At 42.4% G+C, this 21,270-nt stretch overlaps 2 protein-coding genes across 11 annotated transcripts in view; both read left to right on the top strand.

Moving 5' to 3' along the window:
- The first annotated feature begins 310 nt into the window (after positions 1-310).
- On the top strand, positions 311-11,395 carry LOC105010085 (annexin A4). Of its 5 annotated transcripts, none has more exons than XM_034292827.1 (17): positions 654-826; positions 1,332-1,480; positions 3,575-3,930; positions 4,454-4,485; positions 5,728-5,758; positions 5,795-6,045; positions 6,471-6,558; positions 6,945-7,039; positions 7,343-7,456; positions 7,609-7,699; positions 7,863-7,942; positions 8,312-8,368; positions 8,544-8,637; positions 8,764-8,859; positions 9,218-9,276; positions 9,630-9,752; positions 9,938-11,395. In XM_034292827.1, the coding sequence occupies exons 3-17, from the start codon at positions 3,582-3,584 to the stop codon at positions 9,995-9,997; spliced, it is 1,620 nt and encodes a 539-aa protein (XP_034148718.1). In that variant the 5' UTR covers positions 654-826; positions 1,332-1,480; positions 3,575-3,581; the 3' UTR covers positions 9,998-11,395. The 5 variants fall into 5 exon arrangements, with proteins under 5 accessions (XP_012989525.3, XP_012989524.3, XP_034148718.1 ...); XM_034292828.1 differs by having other exon boundaries at positions 655-826; positions 5,728-5,830; positions 5,939-6,045; XM_013134069.4 differs by having other exon boundaries at positions 5,728-6,045.
- A 4,369-nt stretch (positions 11,396-15,764) lies between these two features.
- The window catches only part of LOC105010092 (disks large homolog 5), a 49,709-nt gene continuing 44,203 nt past the window's right edge, over positions 15,765-21,270 (top strand). For 4 of the 6 annotated variants that reach the window (XM_020047149.3, XM_010869483.4, XM_020047148.3 and 1 more), the window contains exon 1: positions 15,769-16,547. In XM_020047149.3, the coding sequence (XP_019902708.2) occupies positions 16,247-16,547 (301 nt within the window). In that variant the 5' untranslated portion in view covers positions 15,769-16,246. Of the gene's footprint in view, positions 16,548-21,270 lie in introns of all 6 variants that reach the window. The other 2 variants (XM_020047151.3, XM_010869477.4) reach the window with 2 other exon arrangements.

Raw genomic sequence — 21,270 nt, 5'->3', positions numbered from 1 at the left:
GGTAACTGCGCAGACCCATATCCACTGAAGAATGTTATAATATACTCAATAGCTTAACTGAGCTACCATATGTTCTCTGACTTTGCTCCAGCGTGCGTGAGAGAAGTAAAACAATGCACCTGAGTCCGTGAAAAACCTGGATAATTAATATAAAGTAGTAGGTCTATCTGGGAAGGTGGTCGATGTGGGATGGCGGCCTTCACACGGCGGTGGGAAGATGTTTTGAGCACGTGGTGCTGTGAAGTTGAACGGACCGACTCATGCCCATTGGCTGAAATGACGCGCGTCTCACCCACAGTCAAGCGAAATCTTGCCAGGGGGTGCCGAGACCGCATTGCCTACTTTCCATGGCTATTGGCCCTTATGTTATTTTCCACTGAAGACACTCAAGAACTTAATTGATTTGTCCAGTGTTCTGCTGTAGGTATGTTTACAACCGGGTGATAACAGTCGTTTAGGAAGCGGGCTGCCTCCAGGGCGTGTGCCTACAGCCAGGTACTTGTCACTGGCGTGGTCGGTATGTAAACGAGTGACGTAATCTCAATTGTTTCGAGGAGTAAAGAGTTGGATTAACTCATCTGTAAAACCATCCATTCAAAATGAAAATGATTTGGTCAACTTCACTACCTAGCGAGCGGCGTAGATAAAAAATATATATAAGAGTAGGGTCTACATGCAGGAATTGAATGTGAATGTTCTGGCAAGTGGTGATAAATGCATGATTCGGACAATTACAAATTACAGTAATTGTGTGCTTGACGGGGAGGATTAACCTAACCACGTTGTTTACTGACTCACTGGAGGAGGTTTGGAAAGATAAACAAAGGTGTGTAGCAGCACAGCCATTATGTTATAGTATACAGTCTATGGTGTATAGAGGCAAACCATGCAAGGTAAAACACACCACGTGGATGATGATCAGTTAATTTCTCGTAAATCGGCCAACATCTATACCTCGGTGTTAATCAAAAGTCCCAAAGAAAGGGAGTGTAACTGATTTATTTAATTTTTTTAATCAATTGGATGATTTAAATTGTGTTATGTGTAATATTACCTAGAAACGTCGGTAATAGCCTACCTTTTAATTCAGATTTCAAAAACATTCAAATTACATCTGAGGCAGCTACAATCCTTAATGTTTTGTCTTTTTTTTTTGAAGAGATTGTAAATAGTGAATACGTTACAGTTAATTTAACAATGTATTACCTAGACAGATAGATTAACTTTTATTTACCAACTTTACTAAATATTTCGAAGTTCTGATGTGGCTTTTCAACTCTATAAACATTCCCAAGCGTTTTCTTCTACATGAACGAATGTTATGTGCAAAGGTTACGAGAGTGAAAACGTTCCGGGAAAAACAATGGTGAAATCAGGGACCCACCCACAGCCGGCTGCTAAACTACACTGCACCACCATCTTCTGAGCTCTTCCTTATTCAATCTCTCTTCCCTTCAACAGTCCCCGGCGTCAAAATCAAGTAAGAGAGAAGTTATTTTGCTTTGAATCGGGGTATATTGTTCGAAGTGGGGGTTGGTATCGATCCATACAATTCCATCACGTTCTGGGTATTAGAAATTTGTGCAGCAGTAATTTTCCGAGTGGATTTATTTAGCGAGTCTACTAATCACTCAGTCAAACATTTCGAATGACCACATCTCGTTTACAGTAACTAGCCTACTTGCGAACGGTCCTGGATTTAGGCCTAGTTATTCCTGTTTCAATCCAGGCAGCACTATATATAATTATCATACTCTTTGCAATATAACTTGACAAATCGAGGTTTTCAAATATGCTACGGAGAATAATCTCAAGCTACAATTTTACGTCAACTCAGGATTCGTACTTGGCTGCAATGTTGTGACATCTCTGCGATGGCTATTTAATGTTACGTAACACCTTTTTAATTATGTTTGCTTAATAACATCGAAGACGTTCTGATTGGTTAATGTGGCATTTGGACAGTTACATTGTATACAATCCTTTATTTTAGCCAGAGTAGGAAATTATTGGTAATTTTATTTTCCAATTCTAGGTCAACATCAGGCCTATTAACAGATCAATTTCGAAGCTGGTTCTTTAGCAGTTATGCTACATGAGTAACCGCATTGAAAGTGGGAATGTACCAGTTGTGAAGTTCCAAACGTACATTCGTGTACAGTAAGTAGATTTAAAAAAACAAACAAGATGGTGGATACTTTAAGTTGATTGACTAGAGAAGTTTAACACGGTATTGTTTCTCCTTGACTTTGTAACTGGCCATTCCCTCTGATAAGAGCAAGCGTTTCTTTAAAAGCTTTCAACGAGAGTATTTACTCTATAATCTCTGGCATGCTCATAAGTAAAAGGTAACCGGATTTACCGGATCTTTTCCCTCCCTGACTGTCCAAACCTCCCAGGCCGTAAAAAAAGAGCCAATGAGATGTCTTCTTTACCTTGTGGCTGCCCAACTCTGTTCCTGAAGAGTTATCTTCCGTTCACGAACCATAATTTAGCATACCTGATTGTAATAATGAACGGTATGATAATCTTAATCAACTGTGGTTTGAGACACACCTGAACACAAAAGGGGAGGTATTAAAATATGTTCCTTCCGCTACATTTGAAAGGGCACCGTACAGAATCCCGTCTCAAACGTTAACAATACTGAATTTAAACAGTAACACGACTTTTCTCCTCTTCCCGGAATCGTATTAGCTATTCATGGAATGCCTCAAGCACTCAGATCAATTTTGTATATATATTTTTTAACTTGAAACATTAAGTTAACACATTAACCTTATTCTGGTTGTTTAGGCTTGCATTTATGCTGGTAGCAAAGAAATAAATCGTATATGGCCCCGTTCGAATGTAGTCACTTAGCAGGCGTTCTTATCCTGAACGACATGCATGTGTCTATATAGCTTTCAACAGCCCTGATGGTCCTGTCAGTTTGTTGACCCTTTTGTCGTTATCGTCCTTTAACATATAACTGATGCAGAACTGCGATTGACTCATTGTCTTTCAACAACTCTCACTTCTGCATTGTAGTTTGGAGTGTTTTTGGTAAATAATTTGCCTTTACACCCACTTTTTTCTCTGGGTAAAATTCTCTGAATTTGCCATTTTTTTAATATGATTTTTCTGTTGTAATGTGCACAAGGGGAGAGCCCTTTTCCTCAGTAATATGGCATCGTCCCAGGGATTTTGGGGTGAGGTTGTCATGTCCTTCCAGTTTGTTTAGAAAAGCAAGGAACACTGAAACCACAGGGAAGTTACTCAAAACAATGAGCACTTTCTTATGTAATCATCAGATGCTGAGAAATGTGGACATGCTGAAATATCTATTTTCCATTGTCATCACCAGTTTTCTTATCAAGTCCCTCGGGCACGGGTGGGTTTGATAGCCACCTGGTGCCAGAATTAACTAGTAAATACAAATGTATGCACTCACTACTGTAAGTCACTCTGTATAAGTGTCAGCTGAATTATTTAAATGTCAATTGTTTTTCATCAAACTCAATGGGCCGGGTTCCCGAACAGAGAATAAACCCAGTGGTACAGTAGCTAAAAATACTTAACTGCTTTCTTTCAGGTCCGAAATGAGTTATCCTGGTTATCCACCATCCGGAGGCTACCCCGCCCAACCTGGCGCATACCCACCCCAGGCCGGAGGCTACCCACCCCAGGCCGGAGGCTACCCACCCCAGGCCGGAGGCTACCCACCGCAGGCCGGAGGCTACCCACCGCAGGCCGGAGGCTACCCACCGCAGGCCGGAGGCTACCCACCGCAGGCCGGAGGCTACCCACCCCAGGCCGGAGGCTACCCACCCCAGGCCGGAGGCTACCCACCCCAGCAGGCAGGTGGCTACCCCCAACCAGGAGGAGGTTTTCCCCAGGGGGGAGGCTACCCTCAGGCCGGTGGATATCCCTCGGGGCCTCCAGCACCAGGTAATCTCTGTTATCGTTTCTCTTTGGATTGCATCACTTTACCCAGCATCCCATTTCAGAGACCCAGAGTAGTGCCGGCACTTTCGAAACTCTGTTTTTAATGGTAGTGCAAATGTGCGCTTGCTGCTTTGTCTTCACATTGCCTGTACAGTGAAAATGTCACTTGGTAGTTGTTCTTCTGGTAACTCATCATTTCAGTCTGTATAACAGCGTCTCCAACAGACCTTTAAAAATCCTAGTAAAATTGGGTTAAATGTCTTACACCTACACGAGGACGAGCTGACCAATCAGGGTCAATTTCAGAATTCAAATGTATTGTATATTGAAGCGGAGAGAAAAAACCTTTGCATGTGAAATACGATTGGTTTAGCTATGGTTTAGACCGTTTTCGTGCGCAACGCAAATCAGACCAGATCCAAACTAGCCAGGTATACTATAAACGATACAAACACAAGTCACCTTTGTGTTTCTGCATTAAAACGACGCTACTCACAAGCTCACTCATCGTTTCCTTCTTCTCCAGGTGGATGGGGCGGAACCCCTGGTGGTGCCATGGTAAATATCAACCCCACTGACGACCTCTGACCCCGCTGTTCACCACCTCATCCACAACACACTGCTGTCTTCTACCTTGTTATAACCCGTGGTTCATCTGAGCTGGACCCTACTGGAACCTCTCGGTTTTTCCTCAGTTTGTTCCAGCGCCTCCTTTTCACAGATCCGGTCTGCTGCGTGTGACTCGTCTTTTTCCATCTCTGTGTTCGCTTTGCACTGTGAACATTCCGCTAGAAGCGATCAGAGTTCATAAAGTTGCCTATTCCTGCAGTCTCTTATAGCCTCAGCACTGCCTGGCAAGATTGTGAACGTTTATTGAGTTGTCCGCTATTTGCGCTGCAGATGTGCTTTATTTGCGTCGATTTGCCAACCGGATCCATGTCTCTCGAGCGCCCCAATGTATTCTGGGACCTCCCGATTTACAAATGAAGCGCTGGTTATAACGTAGAGCCGGGTGAGCCTCTGGGGACATTCCACCCTCCTAACACTGTTTCCATATTCTGAAGATTTCAACAGGGAATCTAAAATCTGTAGCGTGTGTTTGTATTGTAGCTTTTTAGATTTGAGATCACTGGATTAGATTTAGTTTTACCTGATTTCGTCCATTCTAGAAAGGGGGGAGGGGCTGGTATGCTCTGTGTTTCTCTGTCACATACAAAGACAGCAGTGTGTTAACTGTTCGACTGTCTGCTGAGCTGGTGAAGCAGGCTGTCCTGCAGTATGTCTGCCAGACAGTCGATGCTCTGATAACGCTCTGATAACGCTCTGATAACGCGCTCCTAACTTTAGCACAGTGACTGGACAGGCGCTTGGTTGACTGGAGTCCTTCATAACCATTCTGGACTTTCTCAATCCAGCCTGGTTTAGTCCAGCCTGGTTTAGTCCAGCCTGGTTTAGTCCAGCCTGGTTTAGTCCAGCCTGGTTTAGTCCAGCCTGGTGGTTGAGGCGGTGCAGCCGCTCAGGACGTTCAAACCGGCGCGGCTCCTGGAGAATCTTACCGCGGTGTCATCGACCAATGTCAGGTCCTCTGTGATGCGCAGATATTCCCCCTCTCTGTGGGCCTGCCCATGCTCGGGCCGCACCCCTTCGCTGAGCAGCGATCTCTCACCGGTTTACGATGCGGGATAAGGCAAATGCAAATTGTTTCTGCAAATTATATATGCAAGAAACAATTGAAAGTGTTTAAAGTGTAGGTATTCGCTGCCAGAGGAAGCAATCTGACACCACCTCCTCTCCCCCCAGCCAGGTGGAGGTATGCCCCAGGGATTCCCAGGCGGGACTGCCCCGGGACAACCCCAGGGATACCCAGGCGGGACTGCCCCGGGACAACCCCAGGGATACCCAGGCGGGACTGCCCCGGGACAACCTCAGGGATACCCAGGCGGGACTGCCCCGGGACAACCCCAGGGATACCCAGGCGGGACTGCCCCGGGACAACCCCAGGGATACCCAGGACAGCAGCCCATGCCAGGATACCCTGGTGGAGCACCGTCACCCAACCCCTCAATGCCAGGATATGGAGGCGGGGCGCCAGCGACTCCCTATTCACCTTCTGTTAACGTGAGGATTGAAGCTTGTGTTGTTGGTTTCCCGTTTCTTTGTAGCTGGTCATGGGAACACTAGAGTTAACCTTTTTACATGAAGATAGAAATCTGTTTTATGTTTTTTGTTTTATTTAGGAAGCTTTTTCCTGAAAATGCTTTGCTTTTAACACGTTTCAGTGTTTCAAATGAGCTTCTTTGAGTTTCTGTGTTGAGGTCTGTACAGTTTGAGGATAACATTATGGTTATGTATTAAATAGATCAAATACATTTTAAATCGATCAAATCAATCAAATTGTAAAAAAAAGAAAAAAATGGAACTGATGACTTTGTGGCCACAGAAGCTTGCGACGACCCCATTGACTTCCTGGTGCTGTAGTTTGTTATATCCTGTTTCAGTAAGTTTCGGTCTCAGGGTCACCATTTCCTTGTGTTTGTCATTAGATGGGTTACAGGGGCGTGCTTAAGGATTACCCGGGCGCTGACCCTCTGCGCGATGTGGAAGTTCTCCGCAAGGCCATGAAGGGATTTGGTCAGTACTTCTGAACCGGGAAGCTTCAATCCTGAATTCTGTTGTATATGAGACTGTATACCATAGGTGTGACATCAAGTCACTTTTAACTGCTCTAGTTGCGTTGGTAACCAGTTCATAACAGCACATCCCCTGTGCCTTATTGCTTACTTGCATCTTGTATAGACTATGTAGTTAATACTACTCATCTAAACAATTATTACACATTATTTATAGATACACATTCCTGAATTTATTTTATTCTGTACTATAAATACTCCATGAATGTTCTGTGTCTAGATTTTCAAAAGTAGAATAGTCTCTAATATGGGACCACATTATTTAGGAATACTCATTTTCACCTTCTACCAGCTCTAGCTATTAATGATAATATATATTATTTACAGGCACGGATGAGGCAGCCATAATTGAGCTCCTTGGGAGTCGCACCAACAAACAGAGGGTTCCAATGGTTGCTGCTTACAAGACCACTTATGGGAAGGTGAGCTTTACTCTACAAGAGCTTGTTCAGTTATTTGTCTGCTCATGTTTACTGTACATTGGACTGGTTAGAGGGCGGTGCTGGCCGATTGGACCACCCGTCACAGAACCTCTGGGTTTATCAGATTTTCACTTGATTTTGCTACGCTGTTATTTCTGGCTCGTCTTTCCGACCGCTGGGCAATCAGGCGCCCATACGCCGCTGTGTGGACGCTGTGCAGCTGGCTGCCTGTGTTGCATGGTGTCATTGAGATGTACCCGCGCTGTACATTCACTAACCCCTTAAATATATTCTATTTCACAGGATTTATTCCACGATCTGAAGTCTGAATTGACTGGGAACTTTGAGAATTTGGTTCTTTCCATGATGCAGACACCAGCCAAATTCGACGCATCTCATCTCAAAGAAGCTATATCGGTTTGAACATATTTTCTTTGCTCTTACAGTCCAGTCACTTTACAGCAGGGTTGTGTTCATTATGGTAGAATGTAGCATACAGTTTTGAAACGGAAAACAACTGGAACACTGTATCCATTCATGAACGTTTTACAATTGGTTTGTCTTAACAGGGTGCGGGTACTGATGAAGCATGTCTGATTGAGATCCTGTCGTCTCGCTCCAACGCGGAAATCAGAGAGATAAATCAGATTTACAAACAGGGTAAATATGGGCTCTGTCATTTTGTGGCGGTAGACAGAACATATTTACCTGTATGTTGAAATTCAGTGTTTTAGAGTAGAGGCTGCCTCTGCTAATTGTAGTTAATGTTTAAACTCATAGATTCTGTTTGTTTCAGAATTTGACGACATTTTGTGTGTTTCAGAGTATGGTAAGAAACTGGAGGACGCCATCATCAACGACACCTCAGGACATTTCCGCAGGCTCCTGGTGTCTCTCTGTCAGGTAAATGTTTACTGATATGTTGTTAATGCATTTGGATTACAATTATGAATAGGTTATCAATGTGTTTTGGTCATGTTTATTGAAAGGTAACTAAATGTCATTGAATTACTGCATTGAAGGTATACCCAACACATTTCATGCAATTTTCCTTTCAATTGGCTTTCAGATGGCTACAAATATTAGATGCCCTGTATGTTTAATAGAGACAATTAATGCATTGGAGGAGAAACAGATTCCAGTTTCAGTGGCTCAAATTCCTTCCAAGTTACCAGTATTCTGCTGTTAATAATTTCTCAAATTTGCTGAGTATTGCCTCGGTGGAGTAAATCTGTTGTTGTAGTAAACCAATACTTTACTTCCCGTTTAAAGGGAAATCGAGACGAAAGGGAACAAGTGGACATCAACTTGGCAAAGCAGGATGCTCAGGTGAACAGTGTTCCTGGCTTTGGCTATGAAATAACACAGAGACCTGAGTCTTTATAATCAGTACTATGATACACAGTCTTAATTTTTTTACGAGACTGGACTTACTTACCATAATTAAAAAAAAATACGTAGTCTGCAAGTATCAACAGGCTGTGATTGTGCCACCTTGTGTCAGAAACTGTACGCCGCTGGGGAGAACAAAGTTGGTACGGATGAGTCCCAGTTCAACGCCATACTGTGTTCCAGGAGCAGACCTCACCTGAAAGCAGGTAGCTAGTCACACCTCAGACACCGGGTTTAGGTTGCCTGTTTATGCCAAAGGGTTCTGGGTAACCAGTAAGGCAATGCCTCTAATTAGAAACACATCCGTCTGTATCGCTGCTTTTTCCTGCCAGTGTTCCATGAATACCAGCAGATGTGTGGCAGAGACATTGTGAAGAGCATCTGCAGGGAGATGTCTGGAGACGTGGAGGACGGCATGGTTGCTGTCGGTGAGTCCAGAAACATGCAGCGCAACACATGCGTGTGTGTGGTTGTGCCCTAGTACAAATTCCATAGCTGTTGAGTGAAAGAGAGGTGATCACTTAATATATAAAATATATATGAAATGCATTGACTGTTCAGTGTTCAGGATCAGGTGATTCTGAATCACACTGATTTGGTTTGTCTGGACACAGCGTCCCAAACAGCCCCCTATTCACTATGCAATGCACTGCTGCTTTTGACGCACTTCGATCAAAGGTCTTGCTCTGCTTAAGGATTAGGGTGCTGTCTTTCTGACGCTGGGTGCAGTGCAGGTTAATCACTGTGTCTCCATTAACTAAAGCCTTGAGCCTCATTGTGTTCCAGTGAAATGCATCAGGAACACCCCGGAATACTTTGCCGAGAGGCTTCACAAGTCCATGGCGGTAAGAAACTATTCTGACTGCGTGAACTGAAACGTCCCTTTAGTGAATTTGAGGGTGTACCGAGGACAGGTCATGTGTCCTGTACTATTAGGATGTCTTGGACATGTGCAAGGGTGAAATTCATTTACATTTCTTACCAGACTCAGCCACTTATCTCCCTTCTCTGCAAAATGTTAGTGTGCTCATCAAACCGCAACGCCATTCCGAAAATGGCAAATAATGGTGTGGTTGTCTGCAGGTTTCGTGGAATTTGGTTGTAATCAATGTAAAATGACTCGTTGCTGCTAAGGCATACCTCGGTACGTAGCTAAAGGAAGACCACGGCTGGAAGCTAACATCTGTGTCGTTTACAGGGGGCGGGAACCAAGGACAAGACTCTGATTCGAATCATGGTGACTCGTTCTGAGGTGGACATGCTGGATATCAGACAGGCGTTCCTGAAGAACTACGGAAAATCCCTCTACACCGCAATCTCTGTAAGTGCCTCCGAACAAGTGCCGCAATGAAAATGAATACGTTGCGGAGATTGACTGCTGTTGCCAATGTTATACATAAAATGAATGAATCACGATTCACAAATAGGTGAATTCCATGTCTTGGTTTATCTAATAGAACATTCATTTCAACACACTGCATGTCTTCATTCCTCCCCATCTGATAGGGTGACACCTCTGGTGACTACAAGAAGCTGCTGCTTAAGCTGTGTGGTGGAAGTGACTAGAGAGACACGAAGACGTCGCCTGAATCAAACAGGGTGGTGAAGAGAATCGGAAGTGCTATTCTTTTTCTAATTCCGAGAGTGCATAAGTCCATGAGAACGTGCCTGATTGTTCTTTTAGCCATACCTTTCTCACTTTTCAATGCAACATTTACTAACACACACACACACACACACACACACAAATTTGCATAATGGCCACTCTCTCAATCACAGTAACTATTTTAGTAATTTAAGGTTTAGTGCTAAGTCAGACCTCTAATTAAAAGGACAGAAATTCAAATGTTACTACTGCAGAATATCTCTTACTAATTATCTTTCTCACACGCACACAAACTCTCTGACGATTTCATACAAAGGAAACTCCCTCCACGCCTGGTCCTGCTATAGTTCATCATGTTGTCAGTGTCATCGAGGCTTGAGAAGTGAGCTAGCCTAGCCTGGGGCAGCCCAACCCTGTCGACCTGCTGTCCTGTAGGTTTTCTCTTCAACTGGGTTGGGCAGCCCTGGCCTGGGTTATGAAGGAGACACACACCATACTGAGCGGTTTGATAGAAGTACAATTGTTTCATTTGCTGCATATGCAATCATGTATTGTGTAGTCTTGATTCATTTTCAAAAGTTATTTTTTTATATAGCATGTGTAATCATGTGTTAGTAAAACATGTTAGTTTATTGCCAAATGCTACATATAAATCTATATATTAATATGTATGGATTGTAATGTCTTTGTGGAAACGTGCAGATCCTTTAGATTTCGATACACTCGAGTTGAGTTTCCTCTAGCTTTATGGCTATCTGATATATACTATGCAAATTAACACTGAGGTAAATGTATACTTAAAGCCTATGATAATGAAATATCACCACAAATAGCTGTTCTTTTTTTCTTCTCTAGTGGTACCATTTATTAATCTGGGTTATTTTCCATGCGTTGCCTGTCATTCTGCAAAGCCAAAGCCCTTCATGCTGTCTTATTCTTTCACTCTTACCATCTGTTTTGAAAGTTCCACGCATTTTTTCAGTTTCTCATTTAATGTTTCATCGTAATTATTGTATAATTTCATATTTGTAGAAATATTTGCCAAAAGGGGAACATTATTGTCAGATATGCAGTGTTGTTTTGTACAGTACAGTATACTGGCTTGGAGTGTTTAACCAGTTTACCTGTACTACCATGTATTCCCAGTAGGGGGAGACAAGTATCATCTACAATGGCTCCACTGGGAGATGGTAACTGAAAAATAGTAGATTCTATGACATTATTACTACTGTTGTTATTTGATAGCACGGCCCAACAGTTCCTCCTTCGTCATATATCAACGCTTACAATCATTTGATTGTCTTGTCCATCCACAGGCTTATAACTACGTCATGTCTCAATTAAAATATATTGTTTCAGTACTTTGATTTTTGTGCTTCATAACATTGATTGTCATTGCCTGGGTGCTGTTTTTTGTATGCTGTCAAGACAAGTCTTAGGTTTGATGGTGACGACAGCATTAATGAGGGCACAATTTCTGAATATCCATAGCATTTTATCTGTTTGACAGCTATTCAACAGGACAATTATAAATTCAATTTCAAAGGCAGTTTAACTTCCACCTTGGCCTAGAGGCGATAAACCGAAACAAATTTACTTTTTTCTTCTAAATAGGAGTGCTATTGACGACCAAAACATAAAACCACATTTACTGCGGTAGTCACCCTGACAGTCCATCCTCAGACCATGCTCGGAGTTTGCGGGGCAGAGGGAGCACTGAAACTAGTAATTGCATTTTTTCAAAAAGAAATTAGTGGAATAATTAATTGCATTGTTTAAAAAATATATTTTTTATTTTAAATAACACAAAACAACTAAATGGTGGTAGGTAATACATCTGATTTCATATACTGCTTTAGTAATAATTTTTTGCCCCCCCCTGGCTCGAATGTCAAACTCCGCCTGCCTCAGACATGGCTTCATTTCACCAAAGGTGGAAATAAGTGCTTATATAAGAGAATTATCATACAGCCTTTATCCGCGAAAGCTGGGGAAATAAAAATTTGAGTCCCACGTTGAATCCTACACCTAATACAATACATTTCGACTTGGGTGCCGTTTCAGAGACTTTCGAAGTTTGCTACTGCTTACTGACAAACGAGTTGAAAGCAGGTCAAGATGGAGGGGTTTCAGCAGTACCAGAGCTTTGGCTGAGCTGCTAAAATAACATTCTGTGGATGGAGAGAAATGTATTCATAATTATTAACTCCCGCTCTGTAGCCTATTTCTTTAGTTATTCTCCCTCACTTCCTCACCTTGGAGTTCGGGTTTAGAGGCAGCATAATTAAAATTACTTTTTTTATGCATCTGTAATCGTTTTTATATGTAGACTAGCCCACATAGTTGACTGATTGAAAGTCAATCTGTGTTAATCTGACATTGGAGCAAATATTACTTCGACTATTAGTATTTGGAAAATAAATTGTCAATAGGTGCGTAATTAGCCTACTTAAGATGTTAATGATTCTCATGCAGAAGCAACCACTGAAATGTAGAGTCAGCTTACCACATATTGAAGTTACGAATCAAGGTTCAGGCATGGTTCGAAATTGCTATGATTTTTCAAGAAGTGTCATCAAAGAGCAATGGGGATTATCTGGAGGTTTTGGATTTATAAGAAAGATTGTTTTAACCTTGTCTATTCGGCTTGGTTTTAACAAACACACAGGCAGACAAAATCTGTATTCATGTATCTTTTTCAAAGACAAAATTACCTATCAAATAAGCTGTTATGAAGGATTGTATCTGCAATGAGTGTGATATTTGATTATTTTGGTTCTCTATAATCTGACACTGGAGAACATTTTGCTTCGTTTATTTTGGCCTCGGGGTCAAAAGCTTTGGGCAAGTAATTGAAAATAAGTCGCTGTGATGTTTTTCTCCATTAAACATAAATCGAGTGCAGAAGGGAATTAGGTAGATGGAAGGCAGATCGCTTCCTTGTGCTGCTTTTGTATTATTTGTTATTAACGCGTGAGTTCTGTCCGCATTGTTTGAGAAACATCATGCTTTTATAAAGTTTAAACACACATACAATTGTTGTTTCCTGCTGCCTATCATAGATATTGGCCCACGTGGCATTTAATTTAAGTCCGATTTAGATGTTTCGACAAATTATTGGCAAAAAAGCTGATCTGATTCGTCACAAGCTCGATTTGTGGGATGGGGAAAAATGAGAATAGGACAGCCAGTTCAAAAGCACGGGTATACTGCTGTTGATCAATATGTCCATGCGTCATCAGAACTAAACATACAGGCTGCTGTCCACCAAAGCTGTTGTCAAGGTCAGACCACGGAATGATTAGTGTTTTTCTCTCCAGAGCAGCTTTTTCTACAATAGTGGACTCGTAAAATTGCACTTGTGGGGAAGCGGGGCCATATCTTTCGCCTGATCTATATAGCTGTACTGGCTGCGTATCTGGATAACTTTATGAGAACTGCTGAAAAGGAATGTATATTTTTTGTATGACTGATTGATCTTTTTTTATGACTGATTTTTTTTCAGTCAATGGCATGTGAAACAATGCATTCCGCTTTTTTTAGATCCAGATATGAAGACAACGTCTGTATAGCAAAATGCGTTCAGTCAGGAGTTGATCGGAGTTTAATTCCTCCAGCCAACTGATCTGAAATAAGTGAACATCCTGTCATATAGTGATATGCAGTTGTCATGTTTATTGTAATCCCGGTTAAACTCTCAAGCCTCTTGCATGTAATGCAAATTAATATCCCAAACGTAGATATGAAGATGCAAAGATAATCTAACATTTCATATTATTTTAATTTTTGATGTTTCTTCAGACATGTTGTGCTTTATTTGACAGGAGAATGACAAAGAGCAAGATTTTGCTGAACAGATTCAGATTCGAGCCCACCCTACAGACAGCTAGACCACCAGCCAGCTGATCTGAAATGAGTGAACATCCTGTCATATAGTGACATGCAGTTACACGGACTATTACCATCTAAATCCACATGCATTTATTAAAATGCATTTAAAATTGTGTTGACTTTTAAAATGATTATTCTACATAGGCCTACTCTATACAGTAGTACAGTATTATATATACATACATAATAGGCCTATACATGTATAGGGTACATATATGTACAAATGTTTTGCCCTCAGATTTCACCCCATTTCCCTCTGTTATTTTGTGCTTTCCCGTTGTTGATAGAATCCAGTCTCTTTGCTACAAGTTGAAGATCGCGAAGTTACGACTTCCTCCTAGGCCGCGCGTGCGCACCAGCTAGCTTGACCCGTCTCTTTTAGTTCGCTTTCACTGCGCGGCACTGCTTGAGGGAGTCGGTACTATGCTATAAGACAAGTAAATCCTTGCGCATGTATTATCCCCTAAGGTGGGTAATACTTGGCGGATATGCACCCCCGAGTCCCGAGCCACACCTACACAGTCATACTGTGGTGGACAATATGACACTACAAAAGACCACCTTAAAATGTTGCGTAATATGGGGTTCCTGCACTTTCAAATTCAAATAAACTGTTTTTGAATGTAGTCGGCTTAATACAGCACTTCTCTCATGTATGTTTTGTGATAGTTGAAGTCTGGGGAATCTACGTAGGCCTAATTTCACAGCATTCCAAACAGCTTCATATGGCTCTTCCACGTGAAAAACGGAACTAGTCGAATAACTTACTTCATAATTAAAATAGTTTTAAATCCTCCCCCTTTTTTACTCCAGTGGAACAATGTATATGCACAGTATAGCTAATATGTTTGGGCCAGCTCAGCAGTGGTAGCCGGTGCATGCGTTAGCACAATGAATGCCATTGTTGGACTCCTAAACGGCACTTCATGCACCACGTACAACGGCGTAGGTTTGTATTTTTTACTGCGGAGATCACGGTCAGTGGATCCCAGGATTTTCACACCTTTCCAGGCGAGTCACATTAACCTGTCTGTAATATTAGGGGGGTCATGCCCCTCCCCCCGCGCCCCAAATGTTACACCCCTTTCCGATGTAGTTAATCTACTGTTACCCGTAATGAAGTGAGTTAAACGGCTTTACCAGAAGGCCTACATTCCACTGTCTTACTTCATATTTCTTTATTTCATATTTCATAAGTCTTATAGAGTGGAATAGGGTCAGTGTAAAAGAGGCTATAAGGGTATATCTTACACAAAACCAGTGGTCTTCACTCCTCCTTTTAACTCGATGTTTTTTTTTTTTACAAGACATTCTCATCTCCTTGGCAAATGCAACTTCTTCCAGCTGTCATTGAATTTAGACGATGTGCGAAGGATTAGACTTTACTGAATATGAAGCAGAAAAATAGGCTCATAGTCCAGATGTGCCAAAAGAACGACAAATGACACCCTATTCTCCCAGTAGCACACTACTTTTGACCAGCGGTCGAAGGGGCACAAATCAAAAGATGAGCAATTTAAAATAGATAGGCCTACTATATATAAGTTGGGCAATACTCAGGAAACTGTGCCTTTTGGGAGGCAAACAGGAAGGCACCTCCTTCAGTTAGCTACAGGAATAGTGCAATATGTTTATACGGACTGATCTAATCATATGCACTTACATATTTAATATTCCTGCTGCACATTTAACACGTAAATGCGGTTAGTATTCGTGAAATCCAATAGTTCTATTCTGTGGACTACTGTGTGATCTCTGCCATATTACTGTGACACGCTCTACCACCTTGTAATGTATCGTGTCAGGCCAGGTGCGTCTGTGAAAAGCCCCGCCCACTTGGCCATTGCACGAAAATATGATTGGCAGTAGAAGTACAGCTGCTGCGCTCGAGACATGGCGGAGTTTGCCGTTCTAAACAAAGATTTTTGAAGAGTTGTAGCTACTACTTTTAAGCATGTCGGTCTCAACTCAGAAAGACCGGGTTTAATGGGTATAAGGATTGGACCAATTCAGACATACGAAAACTGAGTAATATATAGTTGGTCTACGGGGCTCTGGGAAGATGTATTCCTTTTTTCTAGCGGAGCAGTCAACAGCCTTGGACAACAAATATGGCTACTTGTGTCTGCTCTTCTTTCTATTTGGAATGAAATGCGACTCGGCTCAGATATGCACTACGATCGCGGGACTACGACCTAACTCTCCCATGAAGTGACCCATCCTGGAGTTTACGGCTGAACTGTTGCCTATAAAGATCTTGAAGCCGTCAGCTGATAAAACGTACGCGGTTTCGTGCGAAGCAGTGCCTGGCGAGAGAGATGGAGTCTAAGCACAAAGAGTTGTTAGATAAATGCTACCAGAACTTATTGGAGTCAATAACAGATGCGGACCGGGTCGTGGAGGCGTTATTTCAAACGGGTACGCTCTGTCAATCGGAATGTTATGAACTGGGTCACGATTGCTCGTCCAACTCTGAGAAAGTGGACCTTCTCCTGAAGATGCTGATGAGCAAAGAGAGAGACCATTTCCAAGACCTTTGCGCGGCACTGGAAAAGACGCACCCTCACCTGAATTCAACACTCTTATTCAACGGCGATGGACCCGTAGATCATTCATCGGGTGAGAAATAAAAATGCTAAAATAAATTATTTCATTCCCTCGTCCGAATAGTCTATATGCGCCAAAAATCGGTCTAAAGCAGCCTTTAAGATGAGCAAGACCATCACTAGTTGATGAAAAACAACTTCTCTGCTTGACGTCACAGCCCCATGTGTGGTCCAACGTACATTATTGACCGCCAGATCTGGCGGTCCACCTTAAGGTTTTATGAGGCGTGTGTTTTCTCCATTCTAACCTAATGAGTTTCTCCAGCTTTGATGAAATCGACAGTTTGACAATGGATAGATGGAGGACTTTCCTGTGGGTTAAGGTGTGTTGTGTGTGTTTGATTGTGTATGTGAGGCAGGGATGTTCTTTGTTAGTGTCATATGACTTCATGCCATTTCAGACAGATGTTTAACTCCTAACCTTGAAGATAAAAGCAAAGTCTATTGCTGTTAGTGAAAGTGTTTAATGGAATAAATGACTAAGGTAATCAATGGTGTGGTAGTGAGAGTGGTCAGGCTTTTACTAGATTGACACAATCAATCACCTTCGGTTAACTATTTGTCTGTCTGGGAGTTTTCACTCAGAGTACTGCGACTGTGTTGTGACAGTTTGGTAAGATGTGGCCGACATTGGACTGCTTTTTCGGGTTGTCAAAAACCTGATTGAAAACTGCTAGAGTTTCTTCGAATTACGAGAGGAGGAAAACTTCAGGGATTAATGTATTCTCACAGCAGCATTTTGTGCATGCAGTACACAGGAAGAAAGTTAGGGCAAAGCCAGTGGTCACCGTCTCAGACCGGCATAAGTAGATGCCACCCTGACATGTACTTACTCCTCTTTTTCCTTTGTTTTGGGTCCTAGACAGTTTCTGGTCTCTTTCCAAATCCTCAGGGAACAGTCATTTCTGCCTTCACAGGGGCAGTGATTGGTTTGGGAAGAGCCATGAGGTGACTGCTTGATCTTCCTTATCCACCTGATTTACCTTCGCACTGTTCCAAGGCTTTGGCTATTTATTCACTCAAAATCCTATTTTCCATTCACAGACTTTTGACTTTAATCTGCTATGGTGCTTTTTAGCGTTGACAGGAAAACCATGTCTGATGGATGGCCTCTGTAAGTGGCGGCCGCTTCTCCACAGTCACCCTGGCCAATGTGTTACCATGTCTGTCGTTCTTCTATACAGTCACCCTGTCCAATGTGTTACCGTGTCTGTCGTTCTTCTCCACAGTCACCCTGTCCAATGTGTTACCGTGTCTGTAGTTCTTCTCCACAGTCACCCTGTCCAATGTGTTACCGTGTCTGTCGTTCTTATCCACGGTCACACTGTCCAATGTGTTACCGTGTCTGTCGTTCTTATCCACGGTCACACTGTCCAATGTGTTACCGTGTCTGTAGTTCTTCTCCACAGTCACCCTGGCTAATGTGTTACCATGTCTGTCGTTCTTATCCACGGTCACACTGTCCAATGTGTTACCGTGTCTGTCGTTCTTATCCACAGTCACCCTGTCCAATGTGTTACCGTGTCTGTAGTTCTTCTCCACGGTCACACTGTCCAATGTGTTACCGTGTCTGTAGTTCTTCTCCACGGTCACCCTGTCCAATGTGTTACCGTGTCTGTCGTTCTTCTCCACAGTCACCCTGTCCAGTGTGTTACCGTGTCTGTCGTTCTTCTCCACAGTCACCCTGTCCAATGTGTTATCGTGTCTGTCGTTCTTCTCCACAGTCACCCTGTCCAATGTGTTACCGTGTCTGTCGTTCTTCTCCATAGTCACCCTGGCCAATGTGTTACCGTGTCTGTAGTTCTTCTCCACGGTCACCCTGTCCAATGTGTTACCGTGTCTGTCGTTCTTATCCACGGTCACACTGTCCAATGTGTTACCGTGTCTGTAGTTCTTCTCCACGGTCACACTGTCCAGTGTGTTACAGTGTCTGTCGTTCTTATCCACGGTCACACTGTCCAGTGTTTTACAGTGTCTGTCTCACTATTTTAGGACCTTTTGACCCCTTTCTAAGTCAAATGTTTTCCAAATGATTTGGGGATGACTTTCTCCATTTTTGATCCTGTAAGCATCCCGTCCTCCTGCCTCATAATTTCCTTTGAACCTCGCATAAAATTAGCGCCCCCCCACCCCCATATTATTCTAAAGCTGTGGAACTAATATTTGGCACATTGGTTGGGGATGCTAATATATGCATCCATTAATGTAGGTCAATCTGCTTAGCTCTTTATTATGATAATGGGTTCTTCTTTCAAAAGGTGTCATTATAATCTGCCTGAAGTGGAGTAAATATCCAGGTAATGAACATCTGAATTCTGAACTTTGACCCAATTATTGTCATTGGTGGCTACTTGCTTTGTTCTGCTGCTTTGTTTCTTAAAGCATCATCATTTAGACAGATTTGAAGGGAGCTGAGTTGTCCTACCCATCTGAGGTTCATTTGTTATTATACTTCAATAAAGGCCTTTTGAGCATACCACTTCTGTTGAAGTTCACCTGGAACTCTGTCTCCGGGAGTTGATCCCCATTCCCTAATGTCTGATTGGGACCAGACCTACTGGTTTTAACAATGATGATGATGATGAGAGGAATCAAAATAACATGGTCAAAAGCTACCAAGGCACCCACACTAAACCCAGTGCCGTATCTGGTAAAACCGTATCATGTCTTTATCTTTAACAAGTAGTATGGGATTGTGGTTTGTGGAATTGTTGATTCAACCTATAATTTATTCTCAGTAAACATGATGATTTTGGCTAAACCACCATACCAGCCCACTGGTGGTTTAATTCATAGTTAAAATTAGGATTATCTGAGATTCAGAACGAGGAAGAGAAGACCTCAATACCAGAATAGGTTTTTAAGCCTTGTGAGTTCAACATTTCAGTTGGTTGAGTCTACATGAGTGTGCGGTTTATTCCTTTCAAAAATGTCTTGAAGCAGTTAGACCATTATCAGTGAAGGATGTAACTGTTAACAGTGAAACTGTTGGTTTAAATGTTGTGGTTTCTATTTGTCTTCCAAATATGAATATCTCCAAATTACACAGTATATCTGAGACAGATACACACTGTATCCAAACACACTGCATATTAAAAAAAATGAACTGCCATGATGCCTGTGCAAAGCCATTCAACTTTTAATCCACAAAGCTCATCCAATGGGGAAGTCTACGTGTGTCCACATTGCTCAACGTGTGTGAGGGCTTGCTCCATTCCCTGACCTCCGTGAACTTTGCAGGTGCCGATGTCGTCTGAGGAGATTGGGAAATCTGTGCTGACGATGCCTCGCCCTCTCTGGGAAGGAGGGGGCTTCCAATACCTTTTTTTTTTGGCTATTTAAAGAAATTCCCCATATATGATTTTCTAGCATTGTTTTTAGTGAAGTTGGGTCCCCACTGTATATTCCCACAATGCACAGGCTCAAATTCTGTTTTTAATGCAGTGTAAGGAAAATCCAGGGGTAGCTCTAGATTTTCCTTATCTAGATTTTCCTTATCTGGAAACTATTTAATAGTTTCACTCTTTCGAAAAGTTTTCAAGCCTTGTCGAGTTTAAGTTGTATTGTTATAAAAAATAAGACATTTTATTTAGAACAAATAGTTGTTGCAGGAACTAAGAAAACCATTTATCAACTGAGATATCTGGTGTCATTGCTTGATGAAATGGAATAGAACCCTCCTCTGGACACAAAACAGTAACACTAGTTTATATTATATACTTTGATGTATAAGGGAGTCAGTCACCTGAAATAAATTAGAGTTATGAAAGACCTGGAATCTGGAAATGTGGACAGATAGGCGTGGAGGTCCTGTGCTGGTGTGGTCTGCGTTTTATTGGGCTGGTTGGACAACATTTTCTAAAGCAGCGTTTTGGTAGAGACATTAACAAGCAGTTCTCTGGCAACCGCTCTGGTTAATGTTCATGCAGTCAGCACGGCCAATTGCATGATTCCTCAAAATGTAAAACATCTTTGGCCGCGTGTTCTGTGACAAAACGGTGCATTTTACAGCCCAATACGGTGCCCTTGTATTGTCCCTGGCACAAGGTGCACCTGATTCTTGATCTGCCAGAACCGTCAGATGAATGGATTATCTTGGCCATTGAGAACTGCTCAATAACAAGCATGTAAAGACGAACAATATAAGAGAAAAATGTGCTTATTGTTTGTGCATATGTATTTTACAATCTTTTATTTCAGGTCATGAAACAGGATCAGCAGCCTTACATAGTGTGTTTACATTTTAGTTTAGTGTTTAATAAATAGGCAATACTTTTGTTTTCAGGCTAAATGTAATTTGCATGGTTTTGGCTGTTAACGACACTTTATTTTGTTCAGACATTGACACTGGATTGTAACAGCTGGCCTCTGGCTGTCAAAATGGCCACTAGAAAGTATCTCATCCTCTGCTAAACCACTGTCTATCTGAAGACTTAGATTTCATCCATGCACCAATAGGAGCCCATTAGAAACAACACTACTGTGTCCCAAATGGCCTTCTGTTCCCAATGAGCCCTGGTTGGAGGCGGTGCACTACATGGGGAAAGGGTTGCCATTTGGGATGCGCTGCCGGTAATCCTACACCACCAGGCTGATGAGCAGCTCACACAGGTCACAGTGGGCAGAGGGGGGAGGGGGGGAGACAGGGAGACAAAGCAGAGAGCAAGAGGCAGGGTGGGGGTGAAACAGAGAGAAGGGGGGAGGGGGGGTTGAAAGAGTAAGAGAAAAGTGTGTGT

This window comes from Esox lucius, chromosome 6 (genome assembly GCF_011004845.1).
Source record: "Esox lucius isolate fEsoLuc1 chromosome 6, fEsoLuc1.pri, whole genome shotgun sequence".
Lineage (NCBI taxonomy): Eukaryota > Metazoa > Chordata > Actinopteri > Esociformes > Esocidae > Esox > Esox lucius.
This window is presented reverse-complemented; position numbering and strand designations above follow the sequence as displayed.

What these genes read in the sequence shown, in the direction of transcription:
- LOC105010085 (XM_013134071.4), top strand. Translation starts at nt 3,582, where the DNA reads ATGAGTTATCCTGGTTATCCACCATCCGGAGGCTACCCCGCCCAACCT. An exon ending in GAACCCCTGGTGGTGCCATG is followed by an intron (nt 4,486 to 5,727) that starts GTAAATATCAAC and finishes CTCTCCCCCCAG; the next exon opens with CCAGGTGGAGGTATGCCCCA. An exon ending in CCCTCTACACCGCAATCTCT is followed by an intron (nt 9,753 to 9,937) that starts GTAAGTGCCTCC and finishes CCCATCTGATAG; the next exon opens with GGTGACACCTCTGGTGACTA.